This window comes from Anoplophora glabripennis, unplaced genomic scaffold (genome assembly GCF_000390285.2).
Source record: "Anoplophora glabripennis isolate ALB-LARVAE unplaced genomic scaffold, Agla_2.0 scaffold110, whole genome shotgun sequence".
In the NCBI taxonomy this organism is placed as follows: domain Eukaryota; kingdom Metazoa; phylum Arthropoda; class Insecta; order Coleoptera; family Cerambycidae; genus Anoplophora; species Anoplophora glabripennis.
Genome location: NW_019416295.1, coordinates 64153 through 90916, shown reverse-complemented (window position 1 = coordinate 90916; position 26764 = coordinate 64153). Strand labels below are relative to the sequence as shown.

The 26764-nt window shown below is 32.0% G+C and overlaps 1 protein-coding gene across 6 annotated transcripts in view; it reads left to right on the top strand.

The window, feature by feature from the left end:
* The window catches only part of LOC108903706 (G protein-activated inward rectifier potassium channel 3), a 159644-nt gene that overhangs the window by 123440 nt on the left and 9440 nt on the right, over positions 1 to 26764 (top strand). For 4 of the 6 annotated variants that reach the window (XM_018705978.1, XM_018705975.1, XM_018705974.1 and 1 more), the window contains exons 3-4: positions 20472 to 20730; positions 25143 to 25574. In XM_018705978.1, coding sequence (XP_018561494.1) covers positions 20472 to 20730; positions 25143 to 25574 — 691 coding nt within the window. The remainder of the gene's footprint in view (positions 1 to 20471; positions 20731 to 25142; positions 25575 to 26764) is intronic. The other 2 variants (XM_018705976.1, XM_018705981.1) reach the window with 1 other exon arrangement.

The window sequence follows — 26764 nt, the reverse complement described above, 5'->3', positions numbered from 1 at the left end:
TTCAGTAATTGAACATTTGAGAAATAAAATTTGTTTTACAACTAATTTTGATTAGTGAAAACGTGGTATTTTTTATTGCCAACGTATTGCAAAATCGTATGCATAGGTTCACAGTAGGAGAAATGAAGAAAAATTGAATTTTGTCGATTACAGAGCTATTTATCATGAATCGAAAAATGTTTTAAACAAATCCTACGTACGTCTAGCCATTGAAACCGAATCTGCAATAAAAAATAGGGGTTTAGACTTTAGAGAATAGATTTCAAAGTTATGGCCCGTCCCACCTAAAAGGAAGGAGGAGAGGAACTAATGTTAGCACTTGTATATTCCCTCCGTGGAGTGATTAAATTTTTATTATGGGCATTTTTTCGTAGAGTGCTTATTTCTCGAGGTATTCGAAAGTTTCAGGTTAAAAAAATCACACAGTATATTGAATCTTCGTAAAGAAACTTATGTTAATTTTAACCCAAGAACACCCTGTACAAGTTTGGCAACGAAGCACTATGTATAATTTCATTTAATGATAATTTAGGAAAATTTTAAGAATTTATTTAAATAAATTGTTAAACATTTTCTAAGAAAATGAATTTAGTTTAGCTGAAGACATGTAACACGTACTTACTCGTATATTTGTTTAATACAATTGGATGAATTCCAGATGTTATAAATTTACACACAGTGAAATATAATATATATCTATATAGTAACATGATGTTAAAAGTTTTTAAGTAACAGTGGCCTGTCGTCGCTCTCAAACGTCCATTTAGATGCGTGGCAACGTTTTTTTTCTAGTTGATTTACCGTCATATTAGCGTCGTTATTTCGTTATTATTATCCTAGGAAACCCATGTCGAAGACGCGTCACATTCGAGCAATTAATATTCGCTGACTAACCATTTTTTATGCCTATGATTAATATGTCGTTAAAAGTTAACAAAAAACGGTGGATAACCTTCTGAAGCCCGAAGGTAAATTCATCATATACTGATTATTGAAATGACTAAGAGTTTGTGTTTATTTTGCGTGCACTTCGTGCAATTGCTAATATTTATGTAAAGATATACTCAGAATTGTTGTAAGAACTGACTTGTGCATTAGTTATTCTGCTTGGAGACAGTTACCTATTATGTTTTATGAATATATCTCGTATTAGAACTAACCTTTCATACGGCAAAGACAGAGGGAAAATGTAAATACTGTGGCCACAAAAAAATTCCTGTAACACCTTGATGTTTTGGTATTCTGATAATTCTGTCTACAAGAGTATACGAAGTGTATTAAAAATTAACTCTCACAAATAGAGTTACCACCAAAATAAAATTCAGTGAAAATTCATCACCCTATATGTATATACTGCAGATTCTAATCCAGATTTTGTTTAAGTAGTCATATGTGAAATATAACCAAATCAGATGTTGAGACAAATAATAAGATCCTTGCTAATTTTGATCTCTATTGCCTCATAAGTTTACTAAATAGAAAAGCATTTTTTTTTATAGAGTCAACATTTGCAAAATATAAAACATATTAATTTGAATGCTTTAACTGAAAACTTGTAAATTCTCAATAAATTAAGATAATTCAAGGTGGGCCTTGATAATTATTAAAATAATAGTAATAATATTAATGCATTCTGAACCACCCCAGAATAGCACAATAGTCACTTATATTAAATAAAATAAATGTACTTAGGTACCTACAAAGTAGTTATGTAAAAATATGTAAAAGTTGAAAAAAACTTTCTTTTTTGCAAGAGCTATTTATGGTGTTATGCAATTATTTCATTACATTTATGGTCTAATTATTTTTATAAATTGTAACTATATGTATGTACGATGAAACATATGTTTGCAGCAAGTACCATATTCGATTCTTTTTTATAATCAATAAATCTTTTGTGCTTTTCTTATTACACAAACCTCGTACCTCATCAGTAATGTGGAAAACTTTGTGGCGACAATCCAATAAATAAATAGTATTAATCTATATGTATTATGCTAGCAGGAAAAATAAACTAAATATGTGGCCGATCTGAGTGCCGCTCTATGCACACGATAAGCAATGCTATTAGTTACCATAAAAACACGTGCCATACACTCGACTAAGCAAAACGTCAAACTCAGTCACACTCGCACAAACGGCAATGAAATACACAAACAACGTCCCACACCAAAAAACCTAGATTGTTCACTGGCACGCAAGGCCGACAGGACAGGCATTAGGATGCCGCTTAAACGTATCGAATAAATTGATCGATGCGAAGCTTCAGATCCAAGGCATGTACATCTTATTGTACAAAGACGAGGATAGTGAGATTACTCAAATGTGAAGTAGTTGATGCTTGGCTACCATTAGAAAAAATAACATTTATTAAAAACTTCGACAATTTTAGGTAAACAGTTGTGACCTCGGTAAATATTGAACGGTCATTTTCGTTTTTGAAATGGTTATTTACCGATCTCCGGAGACGATTAACCGAGGAACACTTACGATGACTTCTAATTATTTTCTACAGTTGCGTTCCTTGTGAGTAAGAAACTATTATTTTGTTAACTTTTGTTGGTACTTATTATTACGTATTATACCTATATATTTTACGGTAAGTTCCATGCGAAGCGTTTGTTGTGTCACTTTTTGTTTGGACCAAATTACATGAAAGAGAATCCGGCCCACAGCCAACCCTGTACCACATTGCAGCCGCCTTAACATTTTCAATTTCTACTTATCATTATCAATAAATGTAGTATATTTGTACTAACAGTGAATCAATATTATTATTGCCATTAATCTTGTTTACAAAAAATATTGCAATTTCTTGCGATATTTTTTATATTTAAAAAACATACTTTTACTGCGATGTATATCTCACTTCAAAACTAAATACAACAAATTTGAATTCAGAAGACAACCCAATTATAACCACTATAACGTAGAAATTTTATATCTTTTCGATCATGAAAAAAAATACAAGTGCACACTAAAATAAATCCTAAATCTACTGAAATAAAAATTAATAATATACCTACATGTATTTAAAAAATAACTTTTGCACGTTTTTAAAGGTTGAATTATTAAGGTCGTACAAAACTATTTATTTCGGTAATACCTATTGCTTTAGTAATTGACGTTACACTAATCACACGTAATTTGCAGCTGCTTTACTTAGTTTTAAACTCTGAATTTTATCGTACTTGATCCACCCTGTAGCCTCACAGTTTTCACTTTAAGTTAATGTACATGTGTGTAATTATTTATTTAGAATTTTTTTTTGTCCATAATTGTTTTTACATGAAGTTAAGAACATTAAAATACCAGCGATGTACCTTTCATCATGTAACAACAAATATGTGAAATGGTGAAAATTATCAATTAAAAATTAACTCTCTATGACATTAATTGCTGGAATTGTTGTTTAAAGAGTGTTTTCTCTATACCCGTATTCTTAGTATTTACTTTCTTTCAAAATATAATGCAAATGTTTAGTTGTAATAAATTTAGTAAGATGAGATCTCCTATTGATACAATTTGATATATTGCATTTTAGATTTTAATTATAGTTCAGTATGCTTCGGTATTTGGTGACAAATATAAGATAATTAAAAAATAGTATGTCAAAATAAAAAAGCCTATAAACATCTAATATACGACACTGCTTCTATACGTATTTCAAAAAGTGTCAGTTCATTTCACTTTATTACTATACAGGGTGTTGCATAATATGTGCAAATATTTTAAGGTGTTTAAAAAGTAAATTTTTTTTTTGGGGGGGGCTACTTCCAATACATTTTTTCGATTTGAGCCCCCCCTGAGAAATTATTCAAATCTCAAAATGGCCAAAAAAATTTGCTTTTATTTTTTTTCAATTAAATTTGTAGTTCATATTTGCTTCGCTTTTCCTATTGATAAAAAATAATTTTCGCAAAAAGCATGTCAAAAATGACGATCGTTTTTAGTAGCTGTTACACTAATTATGTGTTCCTAATCGGCAAGGAAAAATAATATATTTGTTTGCTCGTAAACTATTAAGTATACGAAAAAATGGGAAGAGTAAAAAAGTTAGTATTAAACTATTTTTCTTGTTGGAATTGGCTAACGTAGAAAAAAATTGTGAGAGAAATAAAACCAAAGGGTGGTAATTTCTTTCATTCAAAGACATAAACCAGAAAAAAAAGACTATAAAAAAAATACCATTCAACTAATTGTTAACACTGTACCAAAATTCCAATTTCTAAGTTTAACCATTTTCGTGGAAAAAAATAAGTTTATTTTTTCGGCCATTGAGATTTGACCCGGGGGGGGGGCTAATCAAAAAAATATATTGCAAGTAACCCCCCTAAAATTACTTTCTAAACACCTTAAAATGTGCACATCATTACGAAACACCCTGTATAAAGTAATTTAACTTTCAGATTAGTCACGTGTATCTATTTCAGAAAACGTCATTTAAGTAAATTGTTTCAAATGTATTCCAGAATTCGTCAAAAGTATTTCGGAAAAATGTTAAAATAAATGTAATGTGCAATGCAACATTGGATTTTATTATTGTATGAATTTACTTGTAGTTATATTGTTGCTATGTTTATTTGCACTTTGAACGTGTAATTTTTGACAGATTCTAGATTTTGATATCAACACACATTAAAATTAATTTCATTGTACCATTATTACGGCTTCAGAGTATACAGTTGATATATGCCAAACATTTCTCTGAAACACATTTGATTCTTTCCAAAATACAAAAAAATTTATTGTAAACGCTTACAGCTCTCAACTGTATCGAATCTCGCTTGAGAATAAACCTAAATATTGTATTCATATAACATTTTGTAATCTTAAACACATGACTTCATAATAGTGACTCAAAGCGTTTTGTTTTCACAGTCTCTGTCAGTCTTACATAACCTGAAATTAAATAACATCTTCTACCAGGGAGAACTAAGATGAAATTCCAATGACGCTTTCTGTAATTTTCTGCAATTAAACTGGCCGTTTCTTATTATTCTAACTTCTTATAAAGATCAACAAGCAAAAATAACCCCGATAGATGTCTTAATCATTTTTGCACTTTGCCTCCTTGTAAATGGTGCCCAGAGATCCAGAATGCTCGATGGCCCCGCTACTTACAAATATTTTGTGTGCCGCTCTCCTATTATTTTCACTCTTCGTGGTTGGCAACACTGACAGTGATTTACTCGTTCAGTGGCGGGTTAAGTGCAGTGGCAATAGGATCAAATATTCATTTTAATCACAAAAATACAACACAAAAAGCAGAATTTTGGCATTAATTAATTTGAGGGATCTAGTAATTTGTTAAAGGAATGGATTGAATAAAAATAATTTAGATATTATTATTATTAATCTCAAAACTAACATAAGAATCGATATTTAACAATTATTTATCTATCTTGTTTTTCTTATGCGAACTTCAAAGTAAAAGCAACAATTTTTTAATGAATTTACGTTTACTTTCCTCATTTAGAAGTGCGAATAAAAAATCGATTTAAAATTTCTTAAATTCTAACATAAAAAGAACATGTTACCTATAAGAAAATTTAGAATAATAATTGCTTTATTGGTTTATTATTATTTGACCAAAATTATGTCCCTACCAATAATAATATTTTTTATAATTAATTTGTTATAATTTCTAACAACTATTTAAACATTGAAATGAAGAATACAATTATTTAATATTTTTAATCACAATTTATTTATAATGAATATTCAAAATGTCTGCCATCGTTCTGTATACATAGATTTAGGTACTCGTCTTCTTAACCTGTTAAATACATTATGTAATTCATTTTCTGTAATATTATCTAATTTATTTGTTATGGCGTCCTTTAGTTCATCCACTGTATATAAACAGTTTACATATTGGAATTTTTTAATGTTCCAAAAAGATTATAACCTAAGATAGTTAAGTCCGGAGATCTTGGAGGCCATAAGACTCTACCAATAATGCGATCGTCATAAAATTCTCTTAGGAACTCCACTGTCGCGTTAGCTGTGTGCGCTGTTGCCCCAGCTTATTGAAAGTAACCATTATGCAATTCATCATCATAATATAGTTGATTTAAAAATTGCTCCAAAATGTTTTGTCTATATCGCTCACCAATAACACTATTTTCAAAGAAAATAGGTCCAATTATTCTTCACCGAGACATGGCTACCCAAACTCCTATTTTAAAATGATGTAAAGTCGTTTCCTACGATAATTTTGTGTATTAGGTATGTATCCGCTAAGATGAAACCATGCCTCATTTGTAAAAAAAGTTAAAATATCTAAAAAATTGTCATCGTTTGTTGTTAAACCAGTTACAATAGTTCACTCTTTTTTGGTTATCTTGCACCATGGAAACTTTATAACCATATGACATATCCTATAATTAATATTTTTAAATACTGATATTTATAATTTTAAAAATATTTATCCGCCTAAGTTGAAAGTTGTCCTAAAGCTTTAGTGGGACTTGCTGCTAAACGCTCTCTAACATCCTCCAGTTTATCTTCAGTTAAAACTGACTTTCTTCCAGATAACTTCAAACACTGATTGCAAAAAAAAAACATGAATGGATTGAATAATTCCATCAATTTTCATCACGTAGAATAGGCCTCTACAATAAATTTATCGTCTTCTAACGAAAAGATCTTTTTCTAACCTAAAAGAGTTCGAGTACTTTATGTCGAAAAAAACATCAGTGTTTGCTTCCTTACCACAAAACTAACAGTTAACAGATGATTAGCGTTGGTTATTTAGAAGATTAACGATACATTCAAATAAAAACACAATCGGCGAACACAAACAAATACAACAGCAAAAACACACGGCAAGCACGGACATCTCTCAACTGACAGATAGTGTGTGTCTGTCGGAAATCTAAGAAAACGGAAAATAATTTTGATCAAATGGAAGCAAATTTTAATATCTTTGGTAACATTTACGTGTGACGTCAGCTTCAATTAGGGTTTCTGGTCGAGACTTCTCGAAGCGAGAATTCCCGGGAAATCTGGCCTTACTCGAGACGAGAAAAAAGTGTCGAGAAATCGAGAAATCTAGAAATTTAAAAATCACGCGCGTCTTAAGTTCTTGAATGGAGTTCGTTTCGTTCATGCGTTCAATTCGTTTCTCGACAAATAACTGGCGGTTAAAGTGGTTTCTCTACCAGCTCATGATTTATTTATTTTAAGTTTTTAAGGCTTTAGTTTACTTTGATGATTTTTTTTTAATGTACAGGGTGATTCACTATACTATGGCCCCCCTTTAACTTTTTTGTTTTAAGAGTTATAAAAAAATGTGAAATACAAAAGTTGCACGATTTTTTATGAATTTTTCGAAAATGATAGTAGAAAAACAAATGAAGTTCAAACAAAATGGCCGCGGATGTTAACTTTGTTAATTTAAATGGAACACCCTGTATATTTTTACATATTTGGATAGAATGTTCCTTGTCGAGCATAGTCATATAGGGTTTGTTGGGTCCATCTCTAATAATAGGTGATATAATATTAAAAAATGAAATAATGTTTTTTTATTAAGAAAATAAGACATCTTGTAATTGTTAGACCTCTTTCAGGCATTTCTGCCTTTTTTCCAATTACGTAAGGATTTAGATTTAGTTGTAATATATTTTGACATATCGGACATTGATATAGTCCAAAATGCGTATAGGTATTTTAAGTAAATCTCACTAATTAGACCGTGTGAGGCCAATTACTCATGGACAATCTTATATATGGTAGGTCGTGACAGTGACAGGTAGTAATGTCATGATAACATTGTTATTGTTTGACAGTTTGTATTAGTATTTAATTAAAATGGGTTACACAGAAGTAGAAAATTGAAATATTATTAGGAATTAAAATAAACTAAGGAGAATATCTTAACTACTCTATCTTAATTCCTATAATATTTAATTTTTCTACTTCTGTGTAACCCATTTTAAATAAATAATAATACAAACAGTCAAACAATAACAATGTTGTCATAGTATTACCTGTCACTGCCACGGCCCACCATATAACATTGTACATGAGTAAATAAGCCCCTCACGGACTAATTAGTGCGATTTAGTTAAAATACTTATACCCATTTTGAACTATATCAATGTTCGATATGTCAAAATATATTGCAAATAAATCTAAATCCTTACGTAATTGGAAAATAGGTAGAAATGCCCGAAAAACGTCCAACAATTACAAAATATTTTATTTTCTTAATAAAAAACGTTCTTTTCGTTTTTCAATATTATCTCGCTTATTGTTAGAGATGGATCCAACAAACCATATATGACTGTGCTCGAAAGGGAACGTTATATCCAAATGTGTAAAAATATACAGGGTGTTCCATTTAAATTAACAAAGTTAACATCCGCGGCCATTTTGTTTGAACTTCATTTGTTTTTCTACTATCATATTCGAAAATTTCATAAAAAATCGTGCAACTTTTGTATTTCACATTTTTTTATAACTCTTAAAACAAAAAAGTTAAAGGGGGGGGGGGTCAAAATATAGTGAATCACCCTGTACCTAGTTATAAGTCTGTGTAGAAATTTTATTATAAGCAGATACCTAATGTTGAAGTGATAAATTTATAGAAATAACGCTTCTGTATCTTTAAATTAAAGCTTGTTTTTTAAGATTTCTTCGGTTAAATTCCTTATTTACTATTTTTCTAATTAAAAGACTGCATGATTAATGATTATTTATAATTATTATTGAAAGAAAACTACGATTCAAAAACATTTAAATAAACATAAAGTATATTGAAAGTGTTTAATAAAAAAACAAGATAACGGTTTTTAAGAAGAAACTCAAAGATTAATTTAGTTTTGTTAGTAGAAGTAGAAACATAAGTAATTAATAAAAATACTGAATAAATAATAAATGTTAATGATGATTGTTAGCATGTTTATATTTCGCATTGCAATACCAAAATTATGACTTTTTTAAGTTTTAGAAATTTCTCGAGAATTTGAGAATTCCCGGGAATTCCTAGTCGAGAATTCTCGAGACCCGAGAAAAAAATAGGCCGAGAAATCAGAAACCCTAGCTTCAATCGAGGCTTTTTAGTCTTTCTTTTTAATTCATTTGATTTAATTTAATATCTACAAAAAAAGTAAAAATACTGTATTTTCCTAAATAATCATCACAAACAAAACTGTTCCACTTAAAAACATTGGCGCAAATTGTGCTCGCTGATCGATATTCAATAAACTTTGATTTATCGTAATTGGTGATTTGTATTTTTGTACTTATTTATTTGAGTCGGCAAATTCTGTTCGACGTCTATAATAGACGAGCTTGTAATTATGTTTACGAAGGAGAAAACCAAACTATTAATTAAATAGGTCAGAATAATTTTATCAGTTGTGGAAATATACTCCGTTTACAAGCACGGCCTTTTGTAAGACAAAAATAGACGTATATAAATAGAATCGTTCGTCAATGACTGACTGATCTTGTCTCCGGTGGATAATAATCGGCTTCATTCATTGTCTTCTGATTGCAATTCATCAAAGGATGAAAGGAAATGTAAACAGAAAGATAGTAGTAAATGAGTTTTATTTGGGAGATGATTATGTTTTTTATTCCTGGAAGTAATAAAATACATATAAGAATTCTCACAGAACATCTATAAGGCGATTTTTTTAAATTTTTCCGAAAATTGGAATACATTAATTCTCAACTTTCATAGATTTACAGGAACAAAACCCCTAAACATTTCAATATAAGTATAAAGTGTTGCAGAACCAATTCATCAGACTTAAAATTTGAATTCGGATGGTCGAAATAGAAAGATATGAAGGTAAATGAAAAACAAATCACAGTTTCTAAAATGTCTTTGAAGACTTTGTTGCAGAGTAATAACTTGAGCTAATGATTAAATAAATGACTAAGTAAATGTAAAAATCCACAACTGTCGGTTATAAATACGCCAGCCAATGACGAATATATCGGAAGCCAATAAAACCGCTGAGTGTTATGGAAATCCAGTCTTCATTTTATTCGAACACGAGCCATTTTCGAGTAACTACTTTTTTTAACTTACTCTACCATTAGCAATTATTATTATAGTAAATCTAAATATATCCGACAGATGCATTGAAAGCGAGATATTCGCGAAAATCCGTTTTATTTGGAACTTTGAACGTGAATATATGGAAAAGGGCGAGATTTTGGGAAAAAATTAATATGAGACCAATTTTGTATATAACTGAATTCTTTACAACTTTTATGTTAACTTTAACGCTTTCCAATGCATTGGATGAAATGACGAGGTTTCGAGAAAAAGTGCACGAGACCAATCTTGAAGATAATTAAATTATCTACAACTTTTCCACCTTATGGATATCCCATATTCGCAAAAAACTTTGTCTTTCAATATCTTGTCTAGCCATGTTGTGATTTTTGCGGATTTCGGTTTGGGACACCTCGAAGAACGTCTGTGTAAAAATCCAACTTGGAGGAAATTCTGTCGAGATCAAATGCTAATTTTCCTAGGCTACAGGGAAAAACAAAGTGACAATAAACTCTGCTCTATTTTGGACAAGGTCGTATTTAATTTTTGGAGGATCAGTAAACACGTTACAATATTTTTGAAATAAAGTTATTTTAACCGAAACGAAACAAATAGAAAAGTGACGATCAAACTATCCATACATAGTTTTTAATACTAGTAAAACAGTCCAAGGTTTACATCGGCATGCAAAATTTTCACATAAGTTAAAATAAACATGAATTCAATTCGTTATAACAGTCTAATACGAACATAAAACTCAAACTAGTTTAAGGGCAACATGTACATACGTTCCAATTTAAATCACACCTGGCCATTTCATTCACCGTATACATCGTATATCTTTCGTTGCCGCCATTTGCGAGTGAGTGTAAGATTCGCACCCCTCTTGACGCTAAGATCTCGTTTTTCTCGTTCTTTATGGCATTGTTGATAACCATCCGCGTAAGTGTGCATTTACCACTTGAGACAACTGCACATTATTCTTTTTCCAATTTGCATATCGATTCGCCACTAGTCGTACTGGATATAGCGAATTGGTTATGCATTAAAACTGGTGTTGTCCAGAGAAACTGAAATGTCTTCATAAATATTTGTTTATATACCCTGTTACAAGGCCGTAACAGACTGCTATAATGAAAAGAATTTTGTACACCAAGCACAGCAACCAAATATACAAGATTTTAAGATTATATTAAATATATCTTACGTCAAAATAAAAATTGAGATATGATAAAATAGGTTAGTGCGAAACTATGCTGTTGTAATAGTATATTAACCCTCAAAGGTCACACTTAGGGTGGACCACCTTAAAGGTCATACTAGTGCGAATTGGGATTTTGCTAACTTTGAACCTTTATGTCTTCTTTATTTGTTAACGAAAACATAACGTATTTATATCAAAACTGGGGTAATATTTTCCGATAAATCGAATGATGTACCTAATTAGTATAAAAAAATTAATTTAATAAAAAATGCGATTGAAAAAGAAGGATTTTTTCGAAAAATTAATTTTTTATAAATAGTGGCTTGAAAAAAAGTAAAAAAATATTGATAAAATGATATTTTTTGAAGGCATTTTATTTAATTTTGCGATTTTAGGCTCATTGTCTATAAATTGACGTTTATTTTGCACTCTTTTGTATAAAAATATTAATTTAAACAATATAATAAATATTGACAAATACATTTTACAATTGAAGTATTAATGAAAAAAAATGAGAAATTATTAACAATAACTAAATAAACAATGTTCTTGTCTATTCGAGATGTAAAATTAGGTGAAAAAAAATCTGGAAGCATTTGAATTCAATTTATAGATTATATGATGAGATCAGCACACTTTTGCCCATACTAAAGTCACACTAGTGCGAATTCGCACCGATCGGTCTTTTCAGACTCTCTAGTTGGGCCGACAATAACAGACTGAGGCTAGCTGCGGTACGGCTCGACTGTTTGGGCTATAGAAGGAATTATGGGAGAACCCTCGCCAGCTGGTGCGAATTCGCACTAGTGTGGCATTTGAGGGTTAAGTAATAAGGTCAGTAAGTGTTTTTACTGGTTGTGGATATGTTTGGAGATAGAGACGAAGTCGAGATCTCTGGCAAAGTCAGCTTACTTATTATTGGCAATGCGGATGGGAAGGTCAAGGAAGTGGGTAGAAATACCATAAAAAGTTGGCTCAGTAAAATTTCACGGTGCTTAAAATTGCTGGATCCCACAACTTATACCAGACACGCATTCCGAAAGAGTTTTGCCACTATTCTTGCAAACTAAGGAATAGATATTTGAAGCCTTAAAAGGCACGGTGAGTGGCGTTCGTCCTCTGTAGCTGAGGGATATATCGAAGACTCTGTGGAAAATAAAAAATCAATTTTCAAACAAGAATCTACATTGAAATTTCGAGGAAATTCTACGGTGACACAAAGTGATGTTGCTGTCCAGAGTGTGCAGCAACTATAGCATCATCAGAAGAGAAGGTTGTTTTAATCCAGAATTCTATTGCTCCAATAAATTTTAATAGTTGTTCAAATTGAAATTTTAATTTTGTATTTAATAAAAATTGATTTTTAAAATCCTGATTGGTAAGTAATCACTTATCAATGGCTAATCTGTAAACTTACAAATGTCGCAACAAATTCACTACAGGTATCAAATTACCTGAGCGTGCAAAAACAAAATTAACCACCTACAATACTCTGTAATTTGGTCTCCAAGTTATAATTGTCATATAACGGCGTTAGAGAAAGTACACGAAGGTTCTTTAAATCCGCAACTTTCATATTGGATGGGATTTATCCAACCAGAGGGTATTCACAAGACTTATTATTGAAACGATTTGAGATGAGCAGTCTAATTAGAAGGAGGATTATGAATTCTATAATTTTCCTTGTTAACAATGGTATGGATTGCATTATGCTTACCTCTGTTGTTAGCTACAGAGTTCCTAGAGCCAACGCTAGATCTAATAATTTATTTGTTGTTCCCTACTCTCGTACTAATATTTTGCAGTGGTCTCCCTTGTATATGATGCTAAGAAATTACTGTAACATTGAAGAACGGCTGGATATATTTAACTGTACGCTTGCGGATATAAAGCGTGCTTACACATTTTAAGATCTGTATTTTATTCTTATAACTCATGTTTTATTTTTGTCTTTATTTTGTAATATTGGTACATCATTATTAGTTATCTTATATTGTTTGCCGTTGTTTTTTTTAACTATTTTTGATGTTCTATTCCGTTTTTATTGTCTTTCTGTATACCATTTTGCTGTTTTATTGTAATTATGTTACTTTTATGTTACATATTTTCTGTTTTTATTCATCCTGTAAAAGGGTTTTCATCCCGTTGGATGAATTAAATAAATAAATAAATAAATAAAAATAAAGGAAAACCGATGTCGATAGTGTACCATATATCGTACTTGACGAGTCATTTCACCACTCCCAAAAGTTTTTCTGCACTGCACTAAGGGTCTAACCAGCTTAAGTCTGTTGAATTTAGATATGAAGATATTAACATTATTTATAAATAAATTCACACGTGCTTCAAATGTCTGTATTGTGGCAAATGGTTTCTAGTGCTTAGGAAGTGTTGTCTGACTTGAATCATGAAATTTCCTTTCTTTCAAGAAGTGTCCACAAGTTAAATCATAAAATTATCTTGTCACAAAGGTGTACACCATTATTAGAGAAGAGATAATGAAGTCACCTCGAAAGCATGGCGTTTCGAACGTTGTAAGATTGGCCATTTGCTCTCCTCCTATGAAGGTCTTGAGGGTCCAAATAAAAGGCATCGTGAGAGATTTTCCAAGAGATTTTTGTCACGAGGAAGATCTGAATATCATACAGCTCCAAAGTTTTCAAATATAGTGCGAATGTATGTTTTATGGAATCTCCTATAGACTTAAAATGAGACCGATGGAAATGCTTTTTGAATTAAATGAAATTTAGTATTAGAGTGTTCCCTCGGCAATGTGGTCACCTCAGGTTGCTATTCGTCGTCACCCTGAGATCAATACCATTTTTAAAGACCTGTCAATTTAAAAAATATGATGATAAATAAAGGTCATGGTCATTATCTGTTAGGTTAGCAAATGTTTTAGTGTCATCAGCTTAAAAAAGCCGCAAAAAATAAATTGATCAAGTTTAAGGCATTCAGAACAAAACTTCGTCGTAATAGCAAAACATAGACCATGATAGATATGTAACTTATACCAGATAATAAACAATAAACACGAATATGTACCTAACTAATTTTTTAAAACTGATTTTTTTAATGAAATACCTACCGTGACATTGTACTTTTCGATATTCGAGTTTAAAATATTTCTTCTTCTCAAATTATTGAACTGTTTTTGAAAAGTATTTTCGTCTCCTTAATGTCAAATATCTTTTGAACCAAGGAAGATGTAAACTCGTAGTTTCCACTGTTTGACTTCGAGTAAAAGAATCTATCTTTTCAACTTGTATAAAATAATTTTGCTCCTACAACGGGTGCCTTTCTGCGGCAGCCTTTTAGAATGTTGAAAACCTCATGATTCATTTTGTTCAATGAAGCCACCGTCAGATGTAAAATATGGTTCCCTTTTAATTGATATAGATTTGTGGTTACTGAAGGTATTTCCAGTACTTTTAAACAAATATGTATTTTTCTAATTTGAAGTGCCATGTGAAAATTATACGCCCACTACAGATAAAATAACCAGTATTAATCGTTTCTTCCAGGACTTTAGTTTCTTCGAAATTATTTAACGATTCCGCAGTTTTATTAAAAATTTGCATAATAGCTTAAGGTGTGGATCATCAACTGTCACTATCACTAGCTCTGACATAAGGCAATTATCTCATTGTTCTAAAGCAAACAATGGCAAAATAGCCTTGGCGTATGTGTTTAAATTATACGTAATAGAGCACTTCATTTTTCTGGGAATAACAAATATTTTAATTATTAGTAAAACCACTGACACTAATTCAATATTTAAGATACGTACGCGTATATAAACGTATTGAGGTTAAACTGAAATAAAGCTATATTTTGTTTAAATTTCCCGAAGGTAAATGTACAGAACAGAAAAATAAAAAAATATATTGTGGGAAGCAACTACTCTGCTGGCTACTCGTCTTACATATTAGTAGGTAGCTCCTTGTCGTCAGTAGGTATAAAGCAATGCTTTATGTCACTAAACATTGATCTCTTTTATGTAATTTTATTTCAACAGAAAGTGACACAACAGTTGCCTTCTTATAAATGCACTCTTTACGTTATAAGAATATACAGGGTTAGTCAAAAGTATGGAAACCCCCAAAAATCTCAGCCGAGAAAGCATTTTTGGTGGCATACTCCTTAGTGACCTTGATCTTGAGGTCGAAGTCGAAAGAACATGTCAAGGTCATATCGGCTTTTTTGAGTAGCGGCCCCTTATTTCGACGCTAGACATAAGAGAGCGTAGAATTCTACATGTTATTATGATCTCAATCATGACCTTAACGTCAATGGCCAAGGTGAAGTAGAGGTCAAGTGATTATTCCGGCTGTCATTTTTTTATTTTCGATGATGGAATAGAAGGGACTGACAATTTTTTAGTGACTCAAAAACTATCACTCCCTCTGATTGTCCTTACCATTTTCCTAAAAATGCTTTCCCAAGAAAATAATTAACAGTTGTCCTATTCCTCGGTAAATCTCCATTTCATAAACGAAAATGACCTTTCAACGTTTACCCAGGTCACAGGCACATATTTAAAATAGTCGAAGTTTTTAATAGATGCTATTTTTACTAATGGTGGTAATATGTACATGCCTGCCTCGGATCTGAAGCTTCGCATCGATCAATTTATTCGATACGTAACTAACGGCACCCTAATGTCTGCCCTGTGGGCCAAGTTTTTTGTTGAGGGTCGTTGATTGTGCATTTCATTTTGTGCGTGTATGACGAATTTGCTTAGTCGAGTGTATGGCACATGTTTTTTTGGCAGTCAGTAGCATATAGAGCGGTACACGGCTTGATCATAGATTTAGCCTATTTCTGCTTTTACAATGCGTATTACCACTTATTAGCATAATATAGATTACTACTGTTGATAATCTCCACAAAGTTTTCGATTTCACACATTCTTTTTTCCCTCATTTTATAATTAAGATCCAATTCTAGTACTTTTTTGGGTTTTTCTACTAACCTATACTGGTAATATATCAATAAAGTAATTATTGTATTTTATAGATTATTATATATATTCTGTAGGTAATAGAAATAAATGAAGTACTTATATATTTTTGTAATTTAGAATAATTATTAAAAATCAGAATCATTCGCTGTTTTTATAGAAATCAAATATTTAATGAAAACATTAAATGTTTCTACAATTCATGTAGGTACTGTTGTAGACAAAACAAGGTTTAGAATCTAAAACGTTTAAAGGGATCTAAAGTGCGAAAATAAATAAAGCCCGCTATTATAACGGATCAAAAGTTATTTGGAAACTTTTTATTATCCACAGCTGTACACATATCTGTATTTCGAAAACGAAGCATTGTAAGACCAATGTTTATATGAACTTTTTTCTTATTTTGAAATGTTCTATCACAAAATAAAGTGTGTACAATTTGGTATACACCATGAACAAACTATTATTTCAGGAGGTGAATGTTTGTAATTCTTTGTTTTCTCATTTCATTTTATTTCAATTTTTTGTAATTGTATATCTGTAACTAGAACTTCCAATGGAATAACAACTTTGTTTGCAATAACACATTTTAATAAACATTTAAGACGCCATGAAAATATGTGACGGGAAATAACCATGTCGTCGCTCAATCAATGCATCATTTACATTTGCCTATTTCTCGATATCCGGTCTGCCAAACACATTTTTGCATCCAGTAATCAACAGTATGCATCTGCAAGGCACCAGCAATTATACCCCTGATTAATCTGAACAAATAATAAGTCACTACGTCGTGATTGATGGAATCATTCATTAGTCGATATCAGTTTCTACTTTTAATAACAATTGTAGAAGGGTTCAGCATTATCAGAGCAGCGTGACATATTATGCTAGACGATAAATAGCGACTAATTTTCCGTAATAATAATTATTCAAGTGTGGAAGAAATATGATGAAAGTGTGCTCCTTCAGTTACATCCAAGACTTCGATGGATATAAGTGTAATACTTGGGAGAGGTATTTCAATTTTTGTATAAACCTCATTTAGATTTATTTTGTTGTTTTTATTTAGTTTGTTGTGTTCTTTCTATTTCTGTGATGTTTAGATGAATTTTCAGGACGACTATTTAAAGTTTGGAAGTGAAACATAGTTTTTGATTAATTACTCTAGCAAGATTATTGGAGATGTAGGTTTCGCATTTGGTACAGAGCAATCGACTAATAACGAATGGAATTGAGGGGAGTTTTAGCTATCAAAAAACGTTATTTGACTGAGATAGCCATTATTGCAAAATGAGGATATGGACTATTTCCACTGAAGTTTTTTATGTAAAATAGAATAACTAGTTTTGCACAAATTCGTACTTATTTGAATAAAACATAGCCAGTATAAGGATATATTTAACTTCTCCAATCTTATGTATGTCTAAATTGTGACAAAATTTATTTTTTTCTATAGTTCATCACTATTTGTGGTATAGTTTTCGTTTTTTTTTTCATATTTTTGGGTATTTTGCCAGCTTGAAAATAATTTGAAAATTATTGAAACAAACCCTTGCGCCAAAAGAATCAGTGGGGATATTTTTACGAAAATAGTTTTGCTTAACAAAAAATTTCACAGTTTAAAAAGTTGTTGACATTTCGAAAATCTATCTATGTTCGTCTTTTGAACTTTTTTTGTCTTTTCGTTTTAGTTACCTTGACAGTTTAAATTTGTTCTGTTTTGTCCGTTTTCATAGCTAGAGATATCTTAATGTTTATTATACAGGGTGTTCCTAAATAAGTGTCGCAACGGAAAACAGTAAATTCCTCTTGAAAAAAGAAAAATTTTTTTCTTCTTCCATTTTTCTCTCCGGGCTTTCGTTTTCGAGATACAGTGTCAAAACTTTAATTTTTTTTTTTGTTTTTCGCCAATATCTTAGGAATCGTTTGAACTACAGGACTGAGCTTTTGTACACACATTACCACTATTAATAGCTACTTTTTCGCACCCTTCTCGAATTCATTGGACGTGCCAGTGGTGGAGATTTTAAGGTTTTGTAAGGGTTTCCCCCCCCCCCTAAGTTTTACGCCACTGGAAAAATTGACTTTTGACAGCAAATTCTAAAGCGCCAATGAATTTTACACAATAAGAGTTCTCTTGGTTCATTGCTCTAAAGTCAACCGTTTTCAAGAAAAATGACTTTTTATGAACAAAAGTAAACATTTCCATGTCAATACTATCGAAAAGTTGACCGATAGAGGTGAAGCCGCAGCGGCAGAAAGAAACATGATTAGAAGATGTAATGCGTGCATTCAAGCCAACGGACGTAATTTTGAACAGTTTCTGTAAATTTTACTCGCCAAATTGATAAAAAAAAGTTAAAATCCTTTCCGTTGTTAAATTTCGTTATAATTGTTAATTATTACTACCTATTTTTTGAATTACAAAAGATTTTCGAAACGTTAGCAAAATGTTTGCTTTTGTTCATAAAAAGTCATTTTTCTTGAAAACGGTTGACTTTAAAGCAATGAACCAAGAGAACTCTTATTGTGTAAAATTCATTGGCGCTTTAGAATTTGCTGTCAAAAGTCAATTTTTCCAGTGGCGTAAAATTTAGGGGGAAAAACCCTTACGATACCTTAAAATCTCCACCACTGGCACGTTCAATGAATTCGAGAAGGGTGCGAAAAAGTAGCTATTAATAGTGGTAATGTGTGTACAAAAGCTCAGTCCTGTAGTTCAAACAATTCCTAAGATATTGGCGAAAAACTAAAAAAAAATTAAAGTTTTGACACCGTGTATCTCGAAAACGAAAGCCCGGAGAGAAAAATGGAAGAGGAAAAAATGTTTCTTTTTTCAAGAGGAATTTACAGTTTTCCGTTGCGACACTTATTTAGGAACACCCTGTATTATTTCTTAATCTTTTAGAACCCATAGCCAGCAATGATCCAAGTTCATAGAATAATTTGACACAGCTTACGCGATTATTTTGTATTGCAGTCATTTGGAGTTTTCTTTATTATGAAGTAAAAATATGAGTATGAAATCACTGAGTAATTTAATTTATTAAATAAATTTGAATTTACTTTTAAAACCACTTACTATTTTTTAAATAAGAATCAGTCAGTACAGTATAGTTGGATTTAGTCTGCAGTATAAAAAGATTGAGTCTTCCACATAATTATCTTGACCCATGACTTGGGAAACTCGCAATTAGTTGGTGCACAATGTGCACGGCGGTTCTCAAAATCACCTTTTAAAAAAATAATATATTTCCAAATATCTGTCAACTCTCAAAATGTTGCACCTTTTAAAAAAGTAATATTTTCCTATCTGTCTGTAATTTGGACAAATTAATTTCACTGATCTCATTTACATCGCATACCTGTCATTAAAATATAATACGTGCATATTTAAAAGACAGCGCATATCCCTATTCAAAGCTTGTTCAAAGGGCAATAAAGAACGAGCCAAACAAACCAATAAATTATTTATGATTACCGCAACTCATTTGATTTTATAACATTGATAAATTAGTTATAGCTGATACTTATAAATTTACGATAATATACTACTTTGATGTTAATAAATTTTGTGCAATTCGTCAATGACCAACTGTCGAAAATAAAGAACTACTTACTGACTTAACTTAACTTACTTAAATAAAAGATGAGTGATAAAAAATGAATAAAGGAAAATTCATGTGGTTCGATTAATATACACATGTGAAAGATGAAGATGAATGGAAAAGAAGAACAAACGTTTCAGAATTCATTTGGAATCAACGACAGTTTATAAACTATTCTGTGTAAATCCTAGAAAGATACAGATTTTGCCGGAAATATCTTACCTAAAACTGCTAAACATGAGTAAAATTAACATCTAAAATGTAAAGTATTTGCGAAAAAAACGCATCCTGGCAAGATGATTAGATCAGAGAATAAATCACAAATGATAGTCGTCTACTTACTTTCGAACACGAGTTCGTACATGTTTTGAAGACAGTTTAATCTATATGCAACCCTTGGAATTCATTCTATAGTTTAAATTACTTTTCTTCTTTATTTCTGAAACAGAAATTAAGAATTGGTTTATATTTTTTAAAGAAGTAACTCTAGACTCTTTAGACTTCCGTTAAGATGTGTTTCCGTTAAAACCATACTGCTTGAAATAGATTTAAAGTAGATCAAGGTGACTACGTTTATTTGGAATAATCCTGTAACTTTTGACTGAAAAATAATTTCCCTTATTTCCATGGCAAGATCTAAATGTATTAAGACTTCTTTTCCCTTTCTTCCAGATTTCGTCAATCTCGGTTCAACGCAAGAAGAATAAGAAAGCGTGTGGTCTTCAAACACGGGGACTGCAACGTGGTCCAGGGAAATGTGGCGAAGAGGCGTAGGAAGTACCTGCAGGACATCTTCACGACGTTAGTGGACGCACAATGGCGCTGGACGCTGTTGGTGTTCGCCATGAACTTCTTTGTGTCCTGGCTGTTGTTCGCTGTGGTGTGGTGGATGATAGTTTTCACGCATGGGGATTTAAACGAGGAGAATCTAGTAAGTAACTGAAGAAATAATTAGTCGCTTTTCTCCTTAATATAAAGATAGATAAAGTAACATGAGTTACATTTTTCCTGAGATGATTCCTTAACTCTACGATAATTTAAAGAAGGGAATACAGTTTTACTACAATAATTTCCCACATGTAAAATTTTAACAAAGTTAGGCCAATGATATCGAGTGAGGAGTTTGAGAGATTTGATCTAAAGAATAGTTTGACATCGGATATTATCTTCCTTTAGAGATTTATAGAAACGATTATTTCTAACTAAACTTTTATTTTTCTTGAGTTTTGTGGCAAGAATGCACTATGTACAAACCATTAAATTAACGTTTTGGTTACAAAATTACCTTACACTTCTTTAGTCTCAGCTAAGAATATTTACATACCTCAAATTTTCATCTGTGATCTGCCGTTGATGAGTTTGAACTTTTTTCATGAAAATCGTCTATCCACGTTTGTCAAAAAATAATTTTTTGTTTTTTTTTTGTTTAAACCCGACACCACAAAATCTGATACAACTTTACATTTAGTGGATTCTCTGTAGATGCTACCCTGCAAAGAAGTCTTTCTGCAATCACAATATACAGTGTCCCCCTAAAGTCGTGCACAAATTCATTATTAGGTAAACAAAAGAAATTATTAAAAATTCCCGAAACAGGTCGATTTTTTAATTTAATTTACTGTTTTTTCAAATAATAATCAATAATAATATACAGGGTGACCTATGTTCGAGTAATGACGTCATCACAATTTTTTTTAAATGGAACACCCCACTTTTTTTCCAATTTTCGGATTGCCCTAACTGAGCTGATTCCAAAAATATACCACAAGTTGCTTCTAATTGTTACAGGGAGGACAATAATACCCAAATTATTTACAAATACTAAATTTATTTACAAATAAATAAACGTACTAAAAATTGAATCAAATCATCAGAAACACCGAAATTAAATGTTTAAATTGTTGACCATTTACTGCCAAACAATGGGCCAGACGGGAAGTAAATTCTTGCTGTACATTCCCAATGACTTCAGGCGGGATCGCTCGAACTTCTTGCCGAATTCGTTCCTTCAGATTGTTAATACTGTTTGGTTTATTGACGCATATTTTGCTTTTTACATAACCCCAAAGAAAAAAAATCGAGCGGTGTTAAATCTGGTGATCTGGTGGGCCATTCCTTATGTCCTCTTCTGCCAATCCACCGATGAAGAAACACGTCATCTAAATAGCGGCGAACAGCGCTGGCATAGTGCGATGGTGCACCATCTTGCTGAAACCAAATGCTTTCATTGGGTAAATCTGGATCTTCTTCATTTGGAAATAGAACACTCAAGGAAGGAAGGAACTAAATGGAACTGAAGAAATTCCAAATATCTTGCACCAACTAAATTTCCTTCAAAGAAATACGGCCCCAAAATTCGATTACCAACAATTCCGGCCCAAACATTGACCTTTTGGGGATGCTGAGTGTGTGCTTCCATCATCCAATGTGGATTGCGATCTGACCAGTACCGACAATTCTGTTTATTGACCGTGCCATTCAAATAAAAAGACGCCTCGTCGGAGAAAATTATGCGTTTCACAAAATCCGGATCTGCCTAACATTCTTCATCATCACAAAATCATTTCGCAAAATTCTGTGCGTCTGTCGAAATCATCGTCACATAATTCTTGTATTAAGTGGACTTTGTAGGGATGATATTTGTTTCTGTGAAGAAGTCTACTCAATGTACTTTCACTCATTTCTAAATTATTTGCTACGACTCTCAGACTGGATTGCGGGTTTTCATGAATGGTCAAAAGGGCTTGTAACTGCACTTCTTCATCTACAGTCGGTCGGCCAGATCTGGGCATATCTTTAACATGACCATGATTTCGAAACTTTGCTTCAGTTCGGCTAACCGTGGATCGATTTATTGGTGGACGATTGGGATGAATTTCATTAAACAAAACACAAACTTCCTCATGAGTTCGAATTCTATCACCATATCCGATCATCATAAGAATTTCAATCCGTTCGGTTTCACTTAGAATCATGTTTTTTAATTAATTCAAAAATACTCAATATTTTAAGGAAGAATCATTCAAAATGGATTTACTTGTACAATCTTAACAAACTATTTAAAAATGATTGCCTGCAAGAAATACACGAGCACGTTCTATCAGGCAGATAAAATTAAAAAAGCATCAAAGAAATTATAGCAAAAAATAATGACATTTTAAAATGATATGTGGTGATTTGATTCAATTTTTAGTACGTTTATTTATTTGTAAATAAATTTAGTATTTGTAAATAATTTGGGTATTGTTGTCCTCCCTGTAACAATTAGAAGCAACTTGTGGTATATTTTTGGAATCAGCTCAGTTAGGGCAATCCGAAAATTGGGAAAAAAGTGGGATGTTCCATTTAAAAAAAAATTATGACGACGTTATTACTCGAATATAGGTCACCCTGTATATTAAATTATTATTTGAAAAAATAGTAAATTAAATTCAAAAACCGACCTGTTTCGGGAATTTTTAATAATTTCTTTTGTTTACCTAATAATGAATTTGTGCACGACTTTAGGGGGACACTGTATTTAAAATCTCTAAAGATAGCTTTGAATGAGTCGGAAACCTCGAGGCTGTAGTAAATCAATACAGTGATTTTTAGTAATTATTTTGTAGCAGATTTTGAGGTTTCTGGTATTCACTAATAATTACAAAATTGTAAGACTGATTTTATCTTCGCATATCTATACTTGTACGGAGGATTGGCGCCCTCTGTGCGGGTATGGTAGGGTGGAAGAATGTTGGCTTGGGTCAATGTGAGAGATTGACACCGGTTGGCATTTGACCACCCCCCTAATTAATGAGGTTTTCCAGGTTTCCCTCATTCCTGCACTGAATGGTGGTTAGGGCCTACCAACATAAGTCGTTCCTGGGCGCAAATGCGGCCTGCGTAATAATAATATGCCGCCTCCTCTCCCGCACAAGTCTCCGACTTCTGGGCTAATTCTCGTAATTAGAATGAGGAGTAGAGATATTATTATTATTATTATTATTATTATTATTATTATTATTATTATTATTATATCCAAGATAATCGATATTGGGTGGAAATTTATTCTGTTAAATCCAAGCGGAAATGTCATCCCATTCTCTTTTTAATTTAGCGTAGCTATATTTCATGACCTGTAAATTTTTTTCTATACACTGTGTCCCCCGGATGTTTAGTCAAAAAGGAAGAATAATCACAATTTGCAAATAAAAAGTCGCCGCAATTTTTAACTGACTTACATACCATGGATATTTCCTTTTCAATGTCAAAGTCAGTATGTTTATTTTTTTAACTGCCCACTAAATATTTTTTATTAGTAACGCTAAGCCTGGAGCAACGAATTTATCTTGTGAAATGTTATGGGATCGGTAATATTTCATATCGATATGCAACATAAATTTTTAATGAAAAGTATCCAAATGTAACTGTAACTCGTGGAGCAATTCGCAAGCTAATTATAAAATTCGATACCACTGGTGATGTATAGTATATTAAAAAGATAAAAAAAGAATACAATGATAACGATACTGTTACTGTTGTAGTTATGGACTCTATGTCAACTAGGAAAAGGTCAGAAATCATAGCTACTAGCAGATCTGATATTCAAAGAATTTTAGTAGATATACAATAAAATATATCCATTCAAAGCAGTAAATTGCTTGATGGAGATGATGGTCGTCGTTTGGACTTTTTTAACAATGGGCGAGAGACTGATTGAAAATAGATTCCTTCATCACAATATTTTATTTACTGACGAATCAACATTCACAACTAATAGCGGGGTTTTTCTCAAAATTGTAGATACTTGGCTAAAGTAATCTAAATTTTCGATTAATAGCTTATAGTCAAAAATTTAAAAAATAAATGTCTGGTGTGGCGTAATGTATCATAAAATAATTAGCCCTTACTTAGGTATATTAAATTTAAAATAAAAGTTCTTATTTTTTACAATTTTTCTGTGCTTTAAGTAAAATAGTTAAAAATCGAGTCTTCTTATTTGCAATATGTGATTATTATTTTTTTTTGATTAAATCCCGTATTTAAACATTTCTCGAGTTCTCGAACAACTTTGTTAAATACAGGTTTTAACGAAAACAAAAATTAAAGGCACTTTGTTTATGGAAAATTTCTCATTTTAAAATTTTTTGAACCCGCTGTATGTTTTATTACATATTTGATTACTGCCAATGACTTCCCAAGATAACATTTTTATCAAGAATAACTTTTTCTCAAAAAATCAATAAAAATTTTACAAGAGTGCGATACTCCATCCGGGAACACACTGTATATTGTTTATCAATTCTATTAGAACGTTAAACGTTAGCATTCAAACCTGTTCTTCAAATCAGTATTTATTTCCAGAATGGAAACTCAACTGAGCCTTGGCAGCCGTGCATCTCAAACATCCACGGCTTCACCTCCTGCTTCCTGTTCAGCGTGGAGACCCAGCACACCATCGGGTACGGTGTCAGGACCACCACGGAGGAGTGCCCGGAGGCGATCTTCGTCATGTGCATCCAGAGCATATGCGGGGTTATGATCCAGGCCTTCATGGTGGGGGTAGTGTTCGCCAAACTTTCCAGGCCCAAGAAGAGGACGCAAACCCTCCTCTTCTCCAGACATGCTGTGATAAACCACAGGGACGGGGTGCCCTGTCTCATGTTCAGGGTGGGGGACATGAGGAAGAGCCACATCATTGAGGCGCACGTGAGGGCGCAGTTGATCAGGCACAAGGTTACCAAAGAGGGCGAGCACCTTCCGTTTTTCCAAACTGAACTGAAGGTAAGGGATAAAGTAAGTACGAAGGCAAGTATTTTTGAGGATTTGCTTTATATTTCATTGTTCAGGGCAATCTTATTAGATGGATTATTCAGTGAAGGGAATCTTTATTGATATGAGATACCTATTTGAAAAAAAGACAAGAGGTGGCAGTTGTCGACTCGTCGATTTAGGTTTTTTGACATTTCGAAAGCTACTTTGAAACTGGAGATTAAGTCTGCTAGTGTTACCAGAAGAATCCATTTACTGCAAAACTCCGGTGTATACAGCATTCCGGTTTATACAGAAAAGTATACATTGGACAAACAAGAAAATGCACAAATAGAATAACAACGTAGAAGAATAATAACGTAGAAAATCAGCAGTTACAGAATAATGAGCAGATACAAGTCATGCAATAGACGTAAATAATATTAGAATTCTAGTGAGAGAGAGAGAAAAAATTTTAGCCAAGGTTTTGCAGGGAGCCTATAGAAACCCAAAATAATCGATCAATCGAGATGGAAAAAATCAAAGACACGAAGCGATGACTGCAAGCAATACAAGCAGCAAATATAAATCAGAGAACTTAATCTCCACTTTCAGAGTTTCCTCTGATGAAGAGAGCGATATGTCGCTCGAAACGCCAAGAATCCTAAACCAATGGCCCAGCAACTTGTTTTAAATATAACTTAGAATTTAGTTGCACAATCCTTTTCACAATAATTTTCAACTCTTACATTACATTTACAACAAAACACTTTGATGAATAATAAATTAGATATACATTTTTACTAGTAAGATCAACTCTGAACACAAATAATTTACCAATATATCCCACTCCTACTTGTTTTTTATTACTTCATCTAAAACTAAAATTTTCCTTATACTAGATCCATGACATAAATGTCGTAATAAGTGACTTATTAGCACTGTTTTGGTGTCACATGTTGGTAGTTCTTTAAAAATGTGAGTTTAGAATAACTATTAAGTCATTTTCCTTTTTAATTTCCCAATGTTTCAACTATATGTATAATTAGTCTTTAGCCAAGTTAGTACACTATGAGAAGAATTTTATCTTAGTAAAGATAAAACATACGTTTCCATGTCACAAAAGATCATTTAATTATTGTAACACTGTAATTTCTGCTTTCATTAAAGCTAATGAATCACTTTTGTGTGTCTAATGACCTCTTTTAAGTAACGGAAAAGTATTATATTATTAT